Source organism: Tigriopus californicus, chromosome 5 (genome assembly GCF_007210705.1).
Source record: "Tigriopus californicus strain San Diego chromosome 5, Tcal_SD_v2.1, whole genome shotgun sequence".
In the NCBI taxonomy this organism is placed as follows: Eukaryota; Metazoa; Arthropoda; class Copepoda; order Harpacticoida; family Harpacticidae; genus Tigriopus; species Tigriopus californicus.
Window position 1 is genome coordinate 14,809,750 of NC_081444.1, and position 22,030 is coordinate 14,831,779.

The window sequence follows — 22,030 nt, forward strand, 5'->3', positions numbered from 1 at the left end:
GACCAATCAAAGAAACTTGGTCATTTGTGAAAGGAGTATTGAAGAAAACATACTTGACCATAAAATCTAATTATTAAATGGTTATGAGCACTCAGCAAGAAGTTGCAGAAGTTGATGGCTAGGGTCAGGAGCAAAGTAAGGTCTCTTGACCTTTAAGATAGATAAAACTTTGCTTGATAATTTCATTAATTAGAATTACCCTTAGGTATGGTCATATTTTATTGAAGTTTCTAAAAATAAGCTGCTGCACACGCTGAGAAAATCACCATTTTTCATATCCGGATTTTTACGTGTTCAACCTTTAAGTGAAGTCGTTGCTCAATATGGGACACTGTGGCACGAATGGTCTCTTTAGATATATAGTGTCCCCATTCATGCTCCAACAAGGTCTTAAGATCGTTGACTGAGTTGGGGGGCGTCTTGTTCAGTTTTGCCTGCCAGATTCCCGAGATGGAATAATACATTGGATTCAAGTCGGGGCTTGACAGTGGTCATTTGTTCTTGCATGATTTTCTCGACTCCAGGATTGAGTGACATTGCTTGTGTCCGTATGAGCATCATCCTTCATGAACATGTACGGCGCTCCTAGGAAGTCAAGCCATTGCAAAACATTCTGCTCCATCATTTCCAACTACTTGATGCACAGGTTTTGACTTCCTGTTCCACCATAATCAACGGTGACTTCTTGCCTGGACGACGCTCATCTAGCTGAATTTATCGTCCAAATTGCTGTGATCTTTGACAAAAGACCCCAGGTCTATTGTTTATTCTATGCTCGACAGTGAATATCTTTTCATTCGCCCACACACACACTGCTTCTGAGGACTTCGTTTTGCTTTTAAGAGGATCTTTGAGGCGTTGCACCAGACATTTCGTTTCTCCTTGGTGACTTTCCTTAGGAGGTGATGGTAGCTTTTTAGTCTCTACTTCGGACCTCAATCAATCTCAGAGATCAAGTTGGTTTTCCTCTCTGTCGAGTTCTGTCACTGGAACGACCCAATTATCCATATCTCTCCATAGCCCTGAAGATATTCTCAGCTGATAATTTCAATTCAGTGTCGATATTCACGTTTTTTCATTCTTGTTTATTGAATGCCATTATGGCCTCACAAGTTGCTTCGCTAAGTTTTGTCGGCTTTTATTTTATCTCGCGTCTGAAAATTTCTTTGACATCGAAGCGATTCTCCTGCTTAAATTTATCCTCGGACCTAAACCCCTTGGCGTAGAGGGAGGCTGAAAAAAAAACTCCAACATAGGCCTACCTTGCCTGGACATCAGAAATTCGCCGAACGGAATGGTGGCTTAAAACATGACAAAATGAATAGATGCATCTACTCAAAGTGTTGCCTGTCATTCTGTTTTTTTCTCTTAACATTCGTCAAGTTTGGCGTTCGAGAATTCTATCCGAAGAATTTTTCAAGCGGCGTTTGAAATACAAAGGTCAAAAATCTCAAATCTGCATCGTGGAACTCTGAAGAAGTGGTCAAAGTTATGTAGGAATGATTTCACAAAATGTCGGCTTTGCTTTAGACAGTATGGCTTTGAAGCAAGCTTCGTTTCAGGAAAGTGTTACAAAATTACTTTGCCTAAGAACATTGAGGGAATGAGATAGCTCGCGTATTGAGAGAGACTAAAAAAGTTGGGACTGTACAGTGTTCAGAGAAGGTACGAAAGGTATTTGATACTGTACGTCTTCAAAAGCATCCATGAACTTTGTCCCAACCCAAGATTTAGGGTCAATTCTAGTGACAGTAGAGGCTTAATGTGCGTATTGAGAGCACCTTCAAGTCCTCGAGAATCCAGGCTAGTTCGAACAATGAAGTCCACTTCTCTTCTTTCTCGGGCTCCTTCATTGTTTACTTTGCTTCCCTCTAATATTCGTAGGGAATACGTAGGCCTAATTGATCCGGTAGCATCTTTCAAGTCAGACTGGGACAAATTTTTAGATCGCATTCCAGATCAACCCTACATTCAAGGACTAGCTCGGTCTGCCAACTCAAATTCAAGACCAAATACTGTATAAAGATTTAAAGGGCAATAAATAGACGAACTCTAACCTTTTACTCTAATACTACTAGTGATTGTATTCCCTGTAGCGGTTAGAAAAAAGGAAAGACAGATGTTTTGTTTTTAAACAATTACTTTGAAAAAAGCAGCAGAGCCGCTCAGATCCAAAGTTTTGAAAAATAATCATTAATCCACATTTGTAGAAGTCCGTGGCTTGACATTTTTCTCAACCAAATTGTCTGCATTAATGACACCCCTTTTAATCATACACATTTCCAAGTACAAGTTTCCTCTATCGGTCTTTATTACAACACATATTTACCACATTTGAGCAACGGTTGTTGCCGTGAAAGTTACATTCTTGAACTAACAGTTTCCGTGGGAAATTGAAAAATGTGACAAACTATGGGAAAGTTGCTTTGCCTTTCTTTTCATTCTTGGAAAAACATCCTTTCCGAGCACTGGACACTTGGGAAGCCAGGAATCCGAGATCAGTTGGTTCTGCGTAAAAACTGGGATAACATTCCGTAGTATCACTTGGGTACAAGCAGATGGATTCGCCTTGATAGTTGTCATATTCATAAATGGTCCACGGAGCGCATCCAGTCACAATCACAGATCTGGAGAGAAAACCATTGTGACGTTAAATCAAATTCTTACATAGTGCCCACAGATGGCGCCATAACAAGGCAAACATTTGCAAAAATAGAGCTTGAATAACATCAAATTTACTTGATTAAATCCATACTTTGGTGTTTGGACCCTATTTTTCATTTGATTTAGAGTCTCGCAAATTTTAATTATGATTCAATTGAGTTGTGAAGTCTCACAATCATACGCACATCTTGGTTAGTCACAAGATGAATTCAAGATTGGGCAAGAATGTTTAAAATAGGCTCTTGTTTCAGTGCCCAAAACCTTTAAGAGTGATAAATGGTATGATCAAAGGCAACAGGCCAACCTTGAATTGGCACAGATTCATGTTAGCGAGTTTACGCTCGTGCACTGTAATAGAAATATTTATAGTGCAGGGCACTATTGAACACAACTTATGTTATGTCCAAATATACGCAGCGCCATCTATGGTAACTCGTTAAAGGCTTGGTGTTCTTTTCCAATAACGATTGAAGCAATGCGACATAATTGCGGGAATATGAGATATATAAGTACTCACTGGCCAAAATTATCGAAGTTGAATTGGGGAGCATCGTCATAAAAGTATTGCTCTTCGCCGATGAAATATTTGCTTTCGTAAAAGTTAATAGTGTCTTGTTTGTAGCCATCCGGAGCCCCAGCAAACCGAAGGGAGGAAGCTTTATCGTCAAAGGTGGCGTCAAACGTGAAGCAAGCCCCTTCACCCCATCCGCTATAAACTGCAGCCTGTATAAAAAAACAGAAATGTTTTAAAAACAAAGGCTAGACCCTTGAAAAGCCAATTTACAATGAAGCGGGAATATCCCTCAATAGTTCAATCCCAGCACCGGTAAAGAAGTCCGCAAAAAAAATCGGACACCCAAAATCAGATGTCAGGCCGAGCGAGTGAGCTGCCATCTGACTTCGTAACAAACAAAACAAAACAAACAAAGCCATTTTCTTAAATGTCTTACACCAAAATCGTTCTTGTTATAATCATGCTCGTCGTAAAGGATCCAAACTCCATTGAAGCAACAGGAGCTGATCACGTTGTCAAAGTCGAAAGGAGACAAACTGGGAGCATAGTCATTGAATCTATATGCAATCCCTTCATAGGATGGGAATTCGTAGCATTGTAGCTCTTGATTTTCTTGCTGGTTAGATCTTGTGACTTGGGGAAAGAATGGAGGTCTGCTAGAAGCCAAGGCCGTGACTGCCAAGGTCGAAAGGAAGAGAAAGACCTTCATAAAAGATTTGAGATCTATCTGGTAGAGATGATTGAGGGAGTTATTGATCTGTTGAGCGAGGTCGTCTTTATGGAGAATCAATCCACCGATGCTTGTAAATAAGTGAACGAATCTGTGATGCTCTTTTCTTACACAGGTCAAATCTTACAATCTCTCACGGACCACTTGTAAATGAACATGTCACATAAATAAAAAGTCATTATTTTTTCGAAGATTTCCCTTCATAAGAAAATAGGTGCTTGAAGTATTATGACAAACAAATCGATCTGGCCAAATCTGCTCCTAAATTATGCTTCAAAACAATCAGGATACGGGGAGCAACTTAAACAATATAAAATTGATTTGATTTGCCCTTTATTGCAGTAATCTTCATATACGAGTACCTTGCAGTAATCTAACGTTTTGTGTATTTCGTAAAAAGGTTCGGTATTTATTTCCATCCAAAGTGTGTGGCAACAAAGAGTTATGAGTCCAAGTCCAGGTCTAGTGGTCCGTGAATGATAAGAAATCGGCTTGACCTGGTCATCACTTAATTGACTAGAGATTACTGAGAAAGGCCAAAGTTCTCTGTGGGAAATCAAGGTTGGAGTTTCAATTTGGGAGAAAATTGAAAAATTGAAGCATTTGTCATGTTTCTAAGTTCTTCCCACACTTTAATATAGAATTCATTTCAAAACCATTGTTTAAAGTGTGATAAAAAATATTGGATGAAATATCTTCATCCTAAGGATAAAAAAAAAGATCAACTAGATGAGGGAAGATGGTTGTAGCGCAGTTGATTAATGCATGGCCAATGCCAAAGAAAGAGGTGGTCCACTTGATTCTTTTCCATCTCGAACAAGACATTGAATGTTAACTTAACATGTAGGTTTCGGGAGAACACGTAATGCAGTGGTTTGCTCAATTTCCTGGAAAGAGATAGGACTCCGGTTCGATTCTCCTCTCTGACCTTTCTCTCAAGGAAGCTTTTAGACGCCAACTTAGATGGGAACTCAAGATAACTTCAATTTCATCCCCTGCCTTTGCATACAGGGTTGGGCAATGTCATCCGAACTGATATCATGGGCCATAAAAAGAGTTCTAAAGAATAAGTTACTCCCTTATTTGATGATAAGCATCTTCAGATTTGGGTTCAAACTTGTACTCATTGAAAATGTTTGAACTAGAAGCATGTGGCCACCACAATTTACAAAAGCCGTAATCTAGTTTTTGGGTAGAGAGCGTTCTTCACAGGAAAATATGTCAATTTTGGAACCAATTTGTGACGTCTACCTGGAGAGCTTTTTAACTTGAACGTACGATTTTTTTTTTGTTTTTGGCTTGCTTTTTCATGGGTTTTTCTAACCGCTGCAAGGAATTTAAACCCCAGTACTATTAAAGTGTAAGGTTATAATTCGTCTATTTATTACCTTTCAGACTTTATATAATATTTGGTCTAACAATAAGTTCGAATTGGCAAATTTCATTTGCAAAAGTTTTGAATTATTTGGATGGTCTCATGGCGCATAATGTATGATTAATGTCATTCACACCTAAAAACATCCATCCCTGTAGTTGATGAATTCTTGGGACAAAGGGGCTGACAATACTACCTTCCTTGTTTCAATGTCTGGACGAGAGCCCATCATACTGGACGAGAGCCACCCTTGCTGGACGACGGCCCACCAAGTTGGACAAGAGCCCACCATACTGGACGAAAGCCTGCCTCAATGGACAAAAGCCCGGGAGATCTTACTTCCCTGGATGTATAGTCAATGTTAACACTTCTAGTCATAGTTTTCATTGTAGATCGGTGCACGTACTGCGCGGGGAAGGGAGATGTTGTATTCGCTTTCTAGTCATCCATAGTTCTCTCTTATGCTCACTTTATCCCATCACTCATTATTCTCCATAGTTCCATATCTCTGTATAAATACCTGCACCTCTCTAAAGTAAACATCTAGTCATCAACCACTACTCAGCCATGCAAAACCAAGTGAGAAATTAAAGCCATAGGGAGCTGAATGTTATGGTTTTTGAAAACAACCAAGAACATATTCATGAAAATTTTCGTCCTCAATTTTCATACCGATGAGAAATGAGCAGAACGACGCTCATGTACTTTTTGAAATCAACGTGTGGTTGTTGCCAAGACTCGTCCACACCTTTGGAGATCCCAAACTTGACTTTACATTTAGCATCAACCACTATCATTTGAAGAACATAATGGCGGCCTCCTTGAGGGACAAAGACTTTGCACTCACAAAAGAACCTAACGTACGAGCACAGGGGGTACATGTTGGCAGCAACAAAAACAAGAACGAACACCTACAATTTGAGGTGGTTCCCTTGGTGCTCTAAACCAAATAGACTTACATGTTCATGTACAAATGCAATTGATTTTATTGCTAGGTCTTTGTTTAATCAAGACTAGAGTAAATAACTGATGGCTCCATGGTCTTGCCATAGACAATGTTCTTTGAGAAGCATCCCTTGCGGGTACTGGACACTTGATCGGACAAGAATCCCAAATCTGAAGGTTGAGCGTAGAAGTTGGGGTAGCATTGGCTTGTGTCTGCGGGATACAAGCACAAGCTGTATCCTTGGTAGTTGTCATATTGGTAAATGGTCCATGGCGAGCATCCCGTCACGATCACAGATCTAATTCACAGGTGATAAAATGAATCGATGATGAAAGCTCCTCACATTTCTGGCGGGGTAAGCCAGATCTGGTCAAAAAAATGCTCGCTTCTTACCGGCCCAAGTTGTCATAGTTGAATTGGGGAGCGTCGTCATAAAAGTATTGCTCTTGTCCCATGAAGAATTTGCCCTCATAGAAGTTGATGGTGTCGTACTTGTAGCCATCGGGAGCTCCGGAGAATCTCACGGAGGAAGCCTTGTTGTCAATGTCAGGATTGAAATCGTCACAATAGTTCTCTCCCCATCCGAAGTAACTGGCAGCCTAGAAATCGAGTTTCACAATGAATAACTATAGATGCTCAGTATTATCTCTGTTAATATTACTGGGCTTAAAATCGAACTTTACCTCCAAGTTTCGGCTGTTGTAGTTGGGCTCGTCGTAGAGCATCCAGACTCCGTTGAAACAGCAAGAACTGGCCATGTTATCGAATCCAGCTTGGGCCAGGTTTTCGATATAATCGGTGATCCGGATATTGGCTCCACCTTGTCCAGAATAGTCATAGCAATCAAGATATTGGTTCTCCGCTTGGTTGGATTTGGCCGAATAGGGATGCATTCGAGATTTCTTGGCGGCTAAGGCCACCGTGGCCAAAGCAAGAACAGCAAATAGGACTTTCATGATGACAACGTTCTTAATGAATTCAAAGCCAACACTGATGATGGACTAGGAGTTGTTTCAAGTTATATGGACTGATTGGCTTGTATTCTCTAGAAAAATTGATTTGAGCAAATAAACATATGCAATGACTGATACATCTTAGCACGTTGGCCTTCATGAGAAATGCTCTATTTCTTTAGAACTTTTGCAACGCTTCAGAGATTATTTCCCGGATCCGTCCGTGTGCAAGCCAATCAATTATAAAGTGCCACCTAGGCATTTGTTGCTTGCCAAAATCAACATCAATCATTCACCTCAAATGTAGAATATTCTAAATCTTATTAAGAGCTTATTAAGAGCTTATTAAGAATTGAAAATACATTGAATGGTCTTAAACTTACGACCGTTTTTGGAATACCTAAACCGTACATTCGCATCGATTGTAAAATGTGCAGGGTCATGACTTGTTGCTAACTTAGTTGGGTTCAAGAACGTCTCGAGATAGAAAAATAGACTTTTCTGTCACTAGTACAACTTGAAGGCCTTATCATGTTTGGACTTTGAGCCACCAATTCTACTTTTGATATCTCCCTAAGTCTTTCGGTCAGGGGTGCATGTGTCAAGATGTCGTGGCCTTCAATTGACCCCAAGATCTACCAGTATGGTTTGTGGACAGGCATTGGTCTCGGAGCCTTAGTGGAGTATCCCAACTTCAGCTTGGCCTTCAATACCTTGGGCAGGGATTTGAGCTCATTTTGGAAATTAGGCAGGGTCTTGAGCAAAGTAAAATCAGCTCAACGAAACAATGTCACCGTTCCGGATTTGTTTGCCCAAAGTGCTCAAAGCTATCCAGATAAGGTAGGATAGAATATGTTCCGAACTGAAACCACCTGTCTCAAAATGATATTTCAGGCAATGGTTGTTCAAGTGGAAACAGGAGAGACTTGGACATTCAAAGAAATGGACGAGTACTCCAATCAGGTGGCTAATTTTCTCTTAAAACAAGGCTTTCGCAAGGGAGACGTGATCGCGTTGTTTATGGTGAATCAGCCCAAATTCATTGGAATTATGCTGGGCATGGCTAAAGTTGGCGTCACTGGTGCTCTTATCAATACCAATCTCAATGCAGAGGTAAGCAAAATGATCGCAACTTCGAATGAGTCAATCACTCCAATCCAATAGAAGATATGAGCATCGAAACCATTAAAAGGGATATTTCAGCACTGAAAGAGTCGAATAATAATCCAGTTTTGGACTCATTTTCAGCCGTTGGAGGAGAGTGTCAGGGTGGCTAAATCTAAGGCCTGCATATTCAATGCCGAGTTGGGAGAAGGATTAAAGAGCCTAGCCACAAGTGGAAAATTTGGACCCGATTTTCGATTTTTCGTGTCTGACCTCTCCAGACATTTTAACGAGTTCGGTGAAGACTTCGACTTGGTAAAGAATTCTCTGATATTGAATCGAAACACTGAAATGACCGGAGCTTTCTTAGGGCCTAAGTGACAGCCCCAAAACGCCCTTGAGTGTGTCCGAGACAAAAAACCTCCATTGGACTGACAACTTGATTTATATTTATACCTCTGGAACCACCGGGTTACCAAAACCCGCTTATGGCGACCATTCTAGATATATTTTGGGCTCCTCGCTTGGTATCCATGGAATCGGAATAAGGTATGATCAGATTTCTTCTAGACGCGGGAGCAAAAATGAACCGTCCAAGGGTCATACATTACATTTCAGTTCTTCGGATCGCATTTACTGCACCCTTCCTCTGTATCATTCTTCTGGCCAATGGATGGCCCTTGGGGTCACTATCTTGTCGGGGGCGACTCTACTTTTGAGGAGTAAATTCTCTGCCACACATTTTTGGAAAGATTGCGTCCAATACGAAGCCACTTGTGCCCAATATATTGGAGAGATGTGCCGCTTTCTCCTAGGTATTTCACCGCTATTTTGACAAGCAGGCGTTGCTAAAGTAAATAGCTCATGGAGCAAATGTATTATTTGGAGTGTTTCAGGGACTCCAAAATGCGACGAAGAAAGTCGACATCAAGTCAAGTTTATGTTTGGAGTTGGTCTTGGGCGACAAATCTGGCCCGAGTTCGTCAAACGGTTTAAGGTAATGCAATAAGAACTATATTGCTATGTTTTTTTATTGCCAATGCTTTGCAATTGCTGTCTTTTCAGATCCCAAAGATTGTGGAAATGTATGGATCCACAGAGGGAACAGTGGGCGTGATGAACATTAGAAATAAGGAAGGTTCAATTGGATTTATTTCCCAACTTTTTGATGTGATGCCATTCGGCCTCATAAAAGTCGACAAAACAGGTAAGATACATCTAGAGTAATATCACGACCTAAAATAGTTCGTTGAAGCCTTGCTTCATGGTTCAGCAGGTTTGAAAAAGATTTTTTGTGCAGACTTCCTTGCTACTAATATGAATGGGTTATGAAATAATTGAAAAAAAGCTTATCAATGTTTTGCTAGGTTTTTGGGTCAAGTATAGCGTCCTTATAAGCTTAACGAATGTTTGTGAGAGCACCTTCACATCCTCGCAGGTCAATTTTAACAATGGAGTCAGCCATATCGGCCAACTGTCATTGGTTGGTGGATCAGATATCATATGAATAGAAAGCTGAATAAGAATCATAAATGTTTCAGCTTGAACAATTGTGAATCATACTTCGAGTGGCGGTGAAGAAGCCCGAGGGATTTTGATACCCTTGTTCTCATTAGGAGGCAGGAACAGATGCCAATTGTAACGTTCCTGTTTTATAGCTTTGAATGACATATGTTGCAGGCCAAACCAAAAAGGACAAAGCGGCACAACATTCAGAATACGTAATAAAGTAGACAACTGATTGTCGTATGTTAAATTCCAGGGGAGCCCATTCGTAGCTCCAAAACAGGACTATGTATCCGCTGTGGACCTCATGAAGCTGGCGAGTTGGTGGGGAAAGTGAGAGATGACGATCGGGGTGGTCCTGACAAGTTCAAAGTAAATAAGTCGCCTGAAATGACGATGAAAGAATATCAAAAGTAATCATAATTTTCATAGGCGTATGTTGGAAAAACCGAGGAAACGTCAAAAAAGATGCTCAAAAATATTTGGAAGAAAGGGGATGTTGGATTCCGAACCGGTGATATTTTGGTGATGGACGATCATGGATGGCTTTTCTTCAAGGCAAGTTTTGGGTTGGAACCAATGATTCGGGCCAATTTACTGGACAGTACATGGGAACCTCTCGTTGCAGGATCGAACTGGGGACACTTTCCGTTGGCGTGGCGAAAATGTGTCTACGGCGGAGGTGGAATCAATCATTAGTAAACTAATTGGCCACCAAGAAGTGGCAGTATATGGTGTTGAAATTCCCGGCACTGAAGGCAAAGCTGGCATGGCTGCAATTCATGGTAAGTTATGACATGTAAAAGACTGGAAGGTAATAGCGTGGGCGATAATCGTTTTTTAAAATGAAATTTGTCAATTTTTTCTGAGTTTTATAATAATTCAGGATCCACTCTTTCATAGCTCATCTGAATTTCTAAGCTAGACACCAACACGTTCAGTTAAATGAGTCGGATCGCGTGAATATCAATTTGACTTATAAGGTGGACTAACCATTCCTCTCTCATTCACGCAACCTATGCTTTCTCATTGTCAATGACCTGCCTCCATCTGTGGGTTAATAATTTGTTTTAACTCATTTTTCGTCTAGAAGAGTTGGGTCAATATATACTTACCATACATATTTGCTATCGAAAGCTAACGCGGGTCCATCGCAGACACGCAATTATGAACTGTTACTTCAGAACCTTATCAACTTTTTGCATTAGATCCTTATGGTACTGTGGAATTAAAACCTTTGGAGGAGGCCATGCGGAAGAGGTTGCCCAAATATGCGCAGCCTCTTTTCATTCGAATACTCAAGGACCTCGACTTGACCGGTACTTACAAATTGATGAAGAAAGGCCTAAAATCCGAAGGCTACGATGTGACTCAAATCAAGGACGCCATTTATTTCCGGAATTCGAGTAAATTTAGTTATAAATTATTGGATACGGACACTTGGCTTCAATTGCAAACAGGAGCCCTCGCGTCAAAACTCTATCAACCTGAATGAAATGGAAAAATGTCTCTAATCTTCCTTCTTGTCCCCATTAATCTGTTCCTCATTGGGCTCCAAAGGCTCCTTGGAATCCTCGCTGATATGTTGAATGTTGTCCAAGCGGACTCGTTTCCGATTGCCATCCGTGGGCTCTTCTTTCTCATCACTTTTGGTTAAGAACTCCTCTTTGGGGATCTGGTTTTCGTTTCTTCTCTGTTTCAATACCAAATACGAGCCAATCACGATGAATAAAACCACGTAAACCACTCCCATGGTCACGTACATGAACGCATTTGAATCCATTTTCATCACAAATCGAAGGGAAGGAGGACGCGCTTCGAAGATGAGACCTCCTTTTCACAACTTGAAAGGACCAACTAATTCAAAGCAAAGCGAGGCTGGTTCGCATAAAATATGCATGATCCATGAAAAGCCACGTGTCCTCATATTATGGGATGGAACTTTCTCTCGAAGTCCAATTTCCATGCTCGTCAGCATTGGAGTAATCAGGAACTGCCTACTATTGATTGAAGTACCATTTAGACCAAACCAATATTTACTCTCAGGGTGGAACGTGGCACTTAGTTAGATTCACATCATTTCGAAGCACCCGGACCGTTCTCTTTTACTAATCAAATGGCACCTCCACATAGAACAATAAGATTGCAGTTTTATTTTTTTTGAATTCAAAGAGCTTATGGGATTAAATTGCAACAATCTGTAACCTAGTAGCATTGAACAGGGCTGGAAAAAGATAAAACTGCTCCTTTATGCCAACACACTGTCACTTTATTTCAGCAAGGAACTTGATCACTGCTAGGCTGTGAGACAGAGGAGCAAGTGCCATACTTCCATTGAATTGAAAAGCAAAGAAAAGTGTACGGCACTGTAACCACAAAAGATATATTCTTGACGAAAATCGATAAATCCGAGTGCTACGGACTCAACTGCTTAAGCATTCATGCCTTTGTTGCTGCTAAACAAATGTCAGTGTTCAACAATGACATTTTATTCCTGCAACCGACTGAGCCACCAAAGTCAGATTTGATTCCCAATTTGAAGAAGCGTGGCCTCAAACAAGCAATCCCTTATATCCGTTGTTGCCTCAGTAATTATACCTCTATAGTCCTTTCCGTTGCGCGGAACAAGCGCCCCCTGCCTCGTCTTGGTGAGAACAAACAAACGTAAAGACTACGCTCTAAATACGCTCTAAGTTCCTTAAATTAATCAAGAGATTATTAAATGAACAATTTAATGCCCAAGTACTATGACACAATAAATAAACCACCAATTCTTCGGGGATACACTTCAAATCCTCAATGGGTAAAATCATGATATGTAGATAAGAATTAGATAGGCATTTGTATACTGTATGTTTGATAACGCGCCAACACTTTTGCAATCATCATTTCCAACCAAAAAAACTAGGAAAAGCACAGTTACACGAGGTTTTGGGGACTGATTTTAAAATCATTACTCTCTCTATATTTGCCTTAAGCCTTTTTAGCACAATCTCATGGAAAAAGAGGATGATGAAAAGTCAGTGGTATGCTGCAAGTATACGTTATATGGCGCTCTGTTTATCCCTATTTGGATGTCAAAAGTGTTTGTAATTATAGCCTTTTAAGATTTGAAAGGTCTCGCAGAAGGGTTGGTGGTGTATTGATAAGGCATTTATTTACTTTATATTTGATAAGTTAAGATAACTCACCAACACTTTTGCATTCATCATTTCCAACCAAATTTTTCTAGGAAAAGCACAGTTTCTCAAGCTTTTGGTGACTGGCTTTTAAATCATTTCTTTTGCTAAACTTACTTTTAGCTTTATTACACAATTTAATGCAAAAAGATGATGATGAAAAGGCGCTGGAATACTACAAGTATACAATATACAGCTCTCTGTTTATCCCTATACGGATGTCAAAAATGTTTGTAACTTTACCATTTCTGAAATTGTAAAGCCACTCAATAGTGTTGGTGGTGTATTTATGGTGTTAGAATACATCAGAAATAAGCTGTTCACAGAAAAACACCTTGTTAAAGTTAGGCATCTTACAGTGTATTCTTGCGTTTCTACCTTTGTTTGTCCTTAACAAGGAGAGTGAGAGGGGAATGAAAAGGACTGTTGAGATTATTAGAGAGCAACAGACCCTTAACGAGCTTGATGGCATTACATGAATATTTTGAAAGATCAGAGCACAATCTTACGATAAATAGCCAACTGTAATCTCTCTGTCAGTTATGAATCTTTTCTCTCTTTACCTACTAAAGCGACATAGCGCCAAAAAAAATACATGCTTTTAGGTTCTGGCCCATTTTTTTTAAACTCAGTTTTTGACTGAACAGGCCAGGTACGAAACTACAAATCTCCATTAGTTCAAAGCTTGGATCCAGTTGACTTGAAATAAAATGATACACGTGAGCTAATGGTCCAATTGACATTTCAGAAGCTTAGTCAAAATTATCTATGGGCCATCTTTGCCAATGTTTGCCCTTATTATGGCGCCATCTAGTGGGAAAACGTTAAGAATACGATTTGCAATCACGATGGTCTTATAAATATTTGACTTTTAATGATTGAGGAAGGCTTTCGAATTTAAGTAATAAGTAATTAAAGTATGGAGTATACAGTATACACGTTCAAGTCTTCATCGTTTTCGCCATGGCATCATCGGCTTCCTTGATGGCTCCCTTAGCCTTGCGTATCCGCTCCCGCAGCTTGGCCAACTTACTCCGTCCAGCCTCCATTTCAGCCGCCAGACTGTCCATCTTTGTGTCAAAATCGCTTCTCATTTTCTTTGTTCCATGGACATCGTCGCCCTCCTCCTCCTGTGCTTCCTTCGGCGGACCCTCTGTTGTGTCAGGAGCAACGTTTTCGTCTTGGACAGAGACTGTTGCTTTGACAGGTTCAGACGTCGACTCGGTTTTAGTCTGAGCATTCGCCTCAGAGTCTGACAGCTTGGTGTCAATCAAGGCCGTGTTATCAACAGATTTGAGCACTGCATCTTCCGAGCCAGATCCCGCGGGCTTTTTCACCTTCTTTGTCGTGATGACCTTCTTCTTTTTGGCCTCCATTGGCTCTACCACTGCTTCTGGATCTCCCTTGGGTTTGGTTGGAACAGTTGAGGTTGTGTCCATTTTCTCGATTTCAGCTTTCTGTTCAATTTTGATAGGGATCGATTTCTCGGCTTTGACGACGGGTTCAATTTTTCTTGAAGGCTTGGTAAACGTGTCATGCTCAATCTTGAGGGACTTCGCAGCGGGTGCCAAGGGTGGTTTGGAGTGGGTTGATGCAGGTTTGGTCTCGGCTTGTCGTCGATTGCTTTGTTGAAGTTCTTCTTCTCTTCTTTTGCGGTTTCGGCTTTCATAACTTCGAAGCTTCTGCTGCAATCCAAACTCGGAGCTCTTTTCGTAACTAGAATGGTGAGAAGAAGACCTGTCAATGCATGAATATTGAAAGATCACAGGCCAATATTGGTCAGCTCATAGCCGGCGCTTGAAATGTATATTGGACAAATGTCTCAATAAAAATGTGCATTTGCCACTAGAGACTCAAGAGGTTCCTCGTTCTCTTAAGCTCAAGAGACATCAATATCTTTACTTTGAACAGAACATAGACCAAGAAGTAAGTGAGTGATCATTTTTTAGCTAACTTACTCTTCAATGTCTTTACGCCAAGCGTAATCCTTTTTGTCTTTCTTCGCGTTGCGGTCCAAAAGGTTGCCCACGGCCGCCACCGTTCGGGAACTGAATTTTTGAGTGTCGCCAAATAGGTCACTGGAGAGGCAAGAATATTAGAACTTTGATACCACATTTGCACATCAGTGCTCAAGATGATTTCAGTGTTTTGGAGCCCACTCCAGAGAATAAAAAACACGCTGTATCTTTTCATACTTGGACTACTCGACGTCACACTGAACAACAAGTTGCATTAAGCTTGATAAATTGAAAGATTGACTGCTTTTTAGGCAGATTAGTTTATCTGCTCTATTTCAAAGCAATTGGCGTGATATTCATTGACCTTTAACCCCGAAATAACTGAAAATCTCTGCATTTCAAGTGCGTCAAAAATGTTATAGATCTTACGAGTCAATCAACTAGAGTGAATTAATTCCGTTCCTTGAACGGCTTTAAAATGCAAAGATTTGGCTGGGAAGAGGGGAATTAATTTTTCTTTAGTGAGATGTCCTTCCAATAGGCGAAATCTTGAATCAAACGTTGCAACATTCGTAATTCAGGTAATGGTAGTGCTAAAAAAGGTAAAAATGGAACGGCTCAAACTAATCCACCATCTTCGCCCTGCCCAACGGCCACTGGTGCTCAGACTGCACTAGAATTGTAATTTTCATTTTACAAGCATTGTTCTCTTGTGATGAAATTTTTGGCAATTTAAGAATATTGTGAATAAGTTTTCACTTATCTTTAACGTTCATTCCTGAGCTATGAAAAAGCAAAATAATTACAAAAAATGATCGCCACAATCCAAGCAACATTTAAATCCGAACTAAATTGACTACTTTACAAAAACGCCAAAATGGTACAAAAAGTGCTTTTTTCCCCAAATGCTAGATCAAATTTGCCTCGGGTCTCACCACACACTTTGTTTGTTTGCTTGGAGTCAGAAGACAGCTCTCTCGCTCGGCTTGCTTCTGATGATGGGTGTCCCAATTAAGGGATATTCCCGCTCCGTTGTCGCAACCAAACGTTCAATATTAATTATTACCTCAACCTCGGCAATGATCGCATGTTCGCCCATTTAAGCTGTTAAGGCAGCAACTTATGCTGTAATATAAACACCGCAAAGAAGCTTGGACTCGGCTCACCTGGGATCGAACCAGGATTTCGCAAATTGGAAAGCGGTTGCTCTTCCCCAGCAAGCCTACTCACCATACAGTAAATTTCTTCACAAAGTTGATATTAAAACTAACTTTTCGTAAGAAATGTTTGTTTTCGCTCTCAAACTGAATGTGCTTTATAAAGCCGAGGTCCATATATGGTGTGGAAAGAAATCCTCCACACACTTGCCTCAGCCTCTCACGTTTACTTCTTCTAAAACAATTTCATTCAAATTCCACGCGTGTTTCCGGTTCAGGAAAGCAGAACAGCATGACGTCACCCAACTTGTCATGCCCGCATAGGAATAACAACCTCAACTCATTTAAAAACATAGTTAGACTTCAACCTTGACACTCACCTGACTGCAGCCCGTCGCTCAAAATGATCATCTAAATAAGCAGTGGGCCCTGAGCTCGGACCCAAAATTTTGGATCGGGCCTTGTTCATCCGGTCTGCCTCTATTTCATTCGGGTCGGTATGATGATATTTCATCTGATTCTGTCTGAAATCGTCGTTGAAGCTCTTGCTAATCTCTTTCAAAGCCACTTCGCGGTTATACTTGGCTGTTTCAGAGCCCAATCCAGAGGACAAAACCACGCTGCGTCGATTCATGCTTGGAGAGCTCGCCGTCACACTGAGCGAAGAGTCGCGTCTTCGTATTTGAGTCGCCAATGGACTAGCCGCTCGAGTGAAAGAGTCCCTCCGATAGGACGGGGTCAAGGAGGATTCCCGGGATCTCGTGATGGGAATCCGGAAGGTGACAGAGCTGGAAACGTCTCCTACCCCGTAAGATGGTGTGCGATCCAAATCATTGCGATATCTAGAGACTCTTTCCGTAGCTTTGGTCCGTGCACTAAATCTGGTGGAGACCGTGGCGGACATCTTCACTCGATGGAAGCTCACAAGCGATTGTGTTTTGCAGACGGAGGATGTCAAGAGCTCAAGTATCGAACGAGAGAAAGCAGACCCTAGGTCATCTTTTCCCGAAACGTCATAACACGAGTGAGTATTGAGGTTATTTTCATATTTATGTAATTATCTTTTAAAAGTCAACACTATGTTTTGCAATTTGTGGCAAATTTGTGCCTCCCCCTTTAGTGTGAAATAGGTATTGAGATTAATCACGATTAATCAAAAAACACTGAAACAAAAGGGTGACCAAATCTGGGCTTGTTTTTGAACTTCCTTTCTACCGAGCCATATCTGAAGGCTGAAAACTGACCTGAGAAAGACCCTTTTTTCCCGCTCTGGGGTTTACTACACACAGTTCGTATGTACGTACGTACATACGTGTATCATGGACAAAAGCGTGTCCGTGTGGACATGTAGTAAAGGCCATACATGTACATTAAATCGACATGAACTCGGGGAAAGTCTTGGGCATGGTGGCCAAGACTTTTGACACTTGACTGCCTGCCTCCGCGGAGAATGTACTTATCTAGATGAGCGTAAAACTAACAGTGGGAATAATCGCCAAATCCAGTTCGTTCCGGATCAGCAATCAATGTTGCTTTCATGGCAGTCTACACTCATGTTCAATCATGATTTGGTACAGGAGGGTGGACATTTTGGGTCAAAAGAAACATCAATTTATAAGATCTGCAAGATCGGAGAGGGGAACATGTTTTCGAAAAGACGAATTGAAATTCAACTACAGAACCTGCACGGGTTTTGTGAACAAATAAAGGGCTGAATCAGTGCGATGGAAACACTCATTTGAGATTGAGAATTAACTCCTGAAAATTTGTGTAACCAATGTTAACCACAATTGGGAAACAAGTAAGGGAAGGAAATCAAATCAAAATTCACCTTCAAAGTCGGTATTTTTGTCGCTGGTGGCAAACCCTGTAAAGATAGCTTGGACACCCAATACCAATGTGAAGAAAATTCATAGAAAAACGTACCGCAACATCCTGATTTGTCCATTTTGTGGAAGGATGATTTAGACAAACGTCAGAGGCAACTCTCAATATGATCCAATTGAATCTTCAATCTCATTTGATTTCAGTTTTGGGGCAATACTGTCACTCTACTAATATGTATCTTGTCTCAATAGCAGAATATTGTTGGCTTCAACAAGCCAGCTAATAGAAGTCAACAACTATTTAAACCAATGCACTGTGCAGGTTTGCTGTGATGTTTGTCCAAATTCTCCCTTCAAAAATGACCAAAATTACTGTTCTGCACCACACATTTCATAAATTCCCTTCACTTCATTTGGCTAATAAGACCAAATTGCACTGTAAACCTGTGATTGGAGAATATTTCAAGAATCAAGAACCGTGGCCAAAGTTGAACCTAAAGTCATTCTTGTTCAATGTTTTCTTCCACTTTAACACCAATGAAAGGCGATAAAAGAATATTGGATTACAGAAGGTGAGTTATGTAATAGAAGTGAAAGAGATAGTGGAGGTGAGCATGCTGCAATTAAAGTGTACTCCACATGGCGATGTTGAACTCCATTAAGTTGGCGGAATTGCCGACTTCTTGAGATTATGTGTTCCACAATGGGATTACTCGGACCAGAGAAGAGTTATTTCTAGATCGCGTTCAACCCAAAGAAGCTCCCACATCATTTCGTTTGATAGTTCTGAGTATCGGTTCCTTTTTTCCGAGAGATAGGCAAAAACGGTCGACTGACACTATCCAAATTTAGGTCTAGCATACCATGCAATATCTTTTAGGCCCACACTAGATCACACTTCAAGGGCATCTAGCCCTACCTTCGCCAAGCGTTCCACTTAACTCGAACCAGAATCCAATCCACAAAAACATCCCCCGTGGATGGCTTCGATTTTGGCTACATCCTCATTAAACATTGGGGCGAACGCTGGGTTAGGACTTTTGGATCCTTTGTTGTAGAATTATAGCATGCCCAATTGTTGGTTTGCCTTAGTAAAAACTTTTGACACATGATCGTCAAAAGCTAGACCACTGTCCACAAAAATGCCAAGATCGTCATGGGAGGAGGTCTCATCTAGCGTTCTTCATGAAAGTTCATAATGGTAGGTTTGGTCACGTGTGCCAAAGCGTTGTACCAAGCAAGCACTTTGACAAGGCAAAAGACATTTTGTTTCGCTCTCCCCATTCGCAGAGCTTGTCGATTTATGGGCCTAGTCAGCCTTGACGTTAGCGAAAAGCCTCAAAAAGACCCTTGAAACCCTTCTAGATCGTTCATGAGGGTTGAGAACAATATGGGCCTGAGGGCACTTCCTTGGGGTATTCCAGATCCGACATCACTCCACTTCCAAAACTCTCAACAACAACCCGTCGCTTTCGCTGATTTAGCCAATCTTGAATCCACTTCCATAGTTTACTACATATGTGAGTCCTCAGTCTGAAACAGAAATTAAAAACATGAAAGGTTTAAGGAGTTTATACCATTGCGCCCTTGCCGAAGTAGTGCCTCCATGGTTTGCACTTATTTCTTCAATTTTACTTTTTTACTATACTTTACTTTTTTTTTTACTATAACAGTTTGATGCAGCTATATATTTTGCAATCTGTGGGACGAGATTTTATTGTCCTCAAAAGTACTGAACTACGACCTTCTTTTTTTACAACCGCGTCTATTCATGGAGTGCAATTTTGAATTAAATTTCAATTTTTTTGTATAAAAAATATATATAAAATATAAAAAATATTATACTGTATTATATTGTATTTTCTGGACTATTGCAACAAATGACCAAACGCAATTTGAGCGAGGATCACAAACAGTCATTGAGAATTTTTTGTTTGTTATCTACCAACAACAAAATGTGAAGTGTTCGAGCTTTCAAATGGGAAGTTGTCGAAATGCTGCAATGAACGAATAAATGGTGGGTATTTTCTTTCAAAGCCTCTTTAAATGTTTTGCACCAACCACTAATTGCAACACATTCGCATGGGGTTGTATGCATTCCACAAATCTCCTCCTCTTCACCAACAAAATTATATAGCACCTTCGTTAGTTCAATTACTCTAAAGTTATGTACACAGTTCAGCATTGATCAAGTCTTTGAGTAGCTTGTTTACTGAAGCTGTGATGTCATATTGAATTCAGTGACATGTTACCAACGACCCAATTTGGGCCATAAAAAAGTTCTGAAATGTTTCCCAGAGTTTGAGAAAGATTCGATGACGTCGTTAATGCCTGTTCAACTGAAGAGAAGGCTCGTCAATAACAGACAAGAGACCTGATTTTACTTTGGGTCCATCCTTCGATTCGTAATGTTCCCATTCATCTTTGCACGTTCTCAGAGTCAAACTAGGTGATCCGTTAAATGCCAGGATTTGTCCCATCCCCATTCATTCAGTCACTCCTGAACACGATCAAATAAACGACCTTCATGAAAGGCCTAACAGCTTTTTTCCCCCGATTTGAGAGACACGGTCTTTGATTGGGTTGGAACCAAAGCACATGGATAAAGGGCGTGACAAGTCTTGGCCCAGGGTCAAATCAGAGTACAAGCTCACGACAGATGGGTTTTATTGCGTCGGCGAGCACTTCCACTTAAAATGTTCCCACTTCGGAGGGTTGCTTACGTAACCCAATTGACCGAGGGAATATTAATCGCGGTTTGTTGCCCAAAGGCAATTACTGTTCAATGTGTGTTTGTTCCACGCAACTTTTGACCGTTGTTCAGAACAATGACTTGCTTTTTGGCGGAATAAAATATCCAGGAGTGGTTATGAACCCACTTACGCATTCCTCCCAAATAGCGGAGGGTTGGAAATTGGCCGATTAAATCCGGAGTTGAGATCATGCTTGTTTGTCGAAAATCTGCAGGACTCTTATAGTTCGAGTTTCCATACTCCAAAGTGAGTTCCGTTTCTAGGATTATCAACCGATCCTTGTTCCATAATTTTCTTGCTATGCAATCATTTCTATTTTTGCCGTCCATGACGTGGAAAGTAATAACCTACTCATGAATGAACGTTGGTCCTTTGAAAAACAAGCTTCAAAATAAAGGTTCTCATTTGACTTTGACATCGTATGTTTCCTGTTTTCCTCAAGGCCATAAACTCTAACTCCAAGATCAGAGACAGAGAGTGAGTAAGTGAGTGAGCGAGCGAGTGGGTGGGTGGCTTGGTGATTGTGCCTTTGTTCTCGGTCTTGCCAGCAAAAGCTTTGCTCATAACAAACCCGAGATTTAGGCTTTGGCCCATAAAAAAGAGCGGCCTAACTGACATCTAATTGATCTCACCTTGACATCCCATGACATATCATTGCACCTAGTCTGCACTGATTCGTCTGTGCGTGTGTGCGATCTTTGGAAAAAGCAATGAAATCTTGAGATCAGGTGTTCAGGATCTCAATTTTGTTTGCGATGCTCCCATGGGAGCATCTAGGAGTAGGGATGTGCATTGGAGCCGAGCCCGGTCGTGGTTGGAGTGGAGACTTTTTAATTCTATTTTTTTTGCGGACTTCCTTACCACTACTTGAAATGGGATCCTCTGCAGTTCAAGACGAAAAAATAATTTAATTTGCTTGATTTTATGTTCATATAAGAGTTGGTAGAGAGGGCTAGCTCTATAATGTAGCGCTGATCAGGTATTTTGATCAAAAAATTGTCTTAATCTGTTTTAAAGTATGCTACTATAACAACCCTTTCATACTCTCTACGAATATTTGAGGGCAGCAAATTGAACGATGATGGAGCCCTAGAAAGAAGAGAGGACTTCAATGTTCTCGAAGGCTTGAAGGTGCTCTCAAAGCGCACGTTAAGCCTTCACGGTCCTTACAATTGACCCTATTTCTGGTTTGGGACAAAGCTCATGAATGCTTTTGAAAACATGCAGTTCCAAGTGCCTTTCGGTACCGTCTCTACAGTCCCAACCTTACAAGCCATTAAGTGAGGTAACATTTTAAGATGTAGATTAGGTAAGCCACTTTTTGTGAAACTAAGTTGGTAGTCATTTTTGGGGAATGCAGATCGG

General features: G+C 40.8%; 4 protein-coding genes across 4 annotated transcripts; 1 reads left to right on the forward strand and 3 right to left on the reverse strand.

The window, feature by feature from the left end:
• Nucleotides 1-2,287: 2,287 nt before the first annotated feature.
• LOC131880398 (beta-crystallin A1-like) lies at nucleotides 2,288-3,985 on the reverse strand. Its single transcript, XM_059227025.1, has 3 exons — nucleotides 3,615-3,985; nucleotides 3,182-3,387; nucleotides 2,288-2,627 (listed from the first exon to the last, which is right to left on the reverse strand). The coding sequence occupies exons 1-3, from the start codon at nucleotides 3,885-3,887 to the stop codon at nucleotides 2,411-2,413; spliced, it is 696 nt and encodes a 231-aa protein (XP_059083008.1). The 5' UTR covers nucleotides 3,888-3,985; the 3' UTR covers nucleotides 2,288-2,410.
• A 2,264-nt stretch (nucleotides 3,986-6,249) lies between these two features.
• On the reverse strand, nucleotides 6,250-7,245 carry LOC131880396 (beta-crystallin A1-1-like). The gene is made up of 3 exons (XM_059227024.1): nucleotides 6,913-7,245; nucleotides 6,623-6,828; nucleotides 6,250-6,527 (listed from the first exon to the last, which is right to left on the reverse strand). The coding sequence occupies exons 1-3, from the start codon at nucleotides 7,183-7,185 to the stop codon at nucleotides 6,287-6,289; spliced, it is 720 nt and encodes a 239-aa protein (XP_059083007.1). The 5' UTR covers nucleotides 7,186-7,245; the 3' UTR covers nucleotides 6,250-6,286.
• Nucleotides 7,246-7,529: 284 nt separating this feature from the next.
• Nucleotides 7,530-11,554, forward strand: LOC131880390 (long-chain fatty acid transport protein 4-like). The gene is made up of 11 exons (XM_059227018.1): nucleotides 7,530-8,022; nucleotides 8,077-8,295; nucleotides 8,431-8,601; nucleotides 8,657-8,835; nucleotides 8,905-9,101; nucleotides 9,183-9,283; nucleotides 9,352-9,493; nucleotides 10,049-10,164; nucleotides 10,225-10,350; nucleotides 10,421-10,577; nucleotides 11,001-11,554. The coding sequence occupies exons 1-11, from the start codon at nucleotides 7,789-7,791 to the stop codon at nucleotides 11,285-11,287; spliced, it is 1,929 nt and encodes a 642-aa protein (XP_059083001.1). The 5' UTR covers nucleotides 7,530-7,788; the 3' UTR covers nucleotides 11,288-11,554.
• A 2,269-nt stretch (nucleotides 11,555-13,823) lies between these two features.
• On the reverse strand, nucleotides 13,824-17,055 carry LOC131880391 (uncharacterized). Its single transcript, XM_059227019.1, has 3 exons — nucleotides 16,467-17,055; nucleotides 14,930-15,049; nucleotides 13,824-14,687 (listed from the first exon to the last, which is right to left on the reverse strand). The coding sequence occupies exons 1-3, from the start codon at nucleotides 16,988-16,990 to the stop codon at nucleotides 13,913-13,915; spliced, it is 1,419 nt and encodes a 472-aa protein (XP_059083002.1). The 5' UTR covers nucleotides 16,991-17,055; the 3' UTR covers nucleotides 13,824-13,912.
• Nucleotides 17,056-22,030: the final 4,975 nt, after the last annotated feature.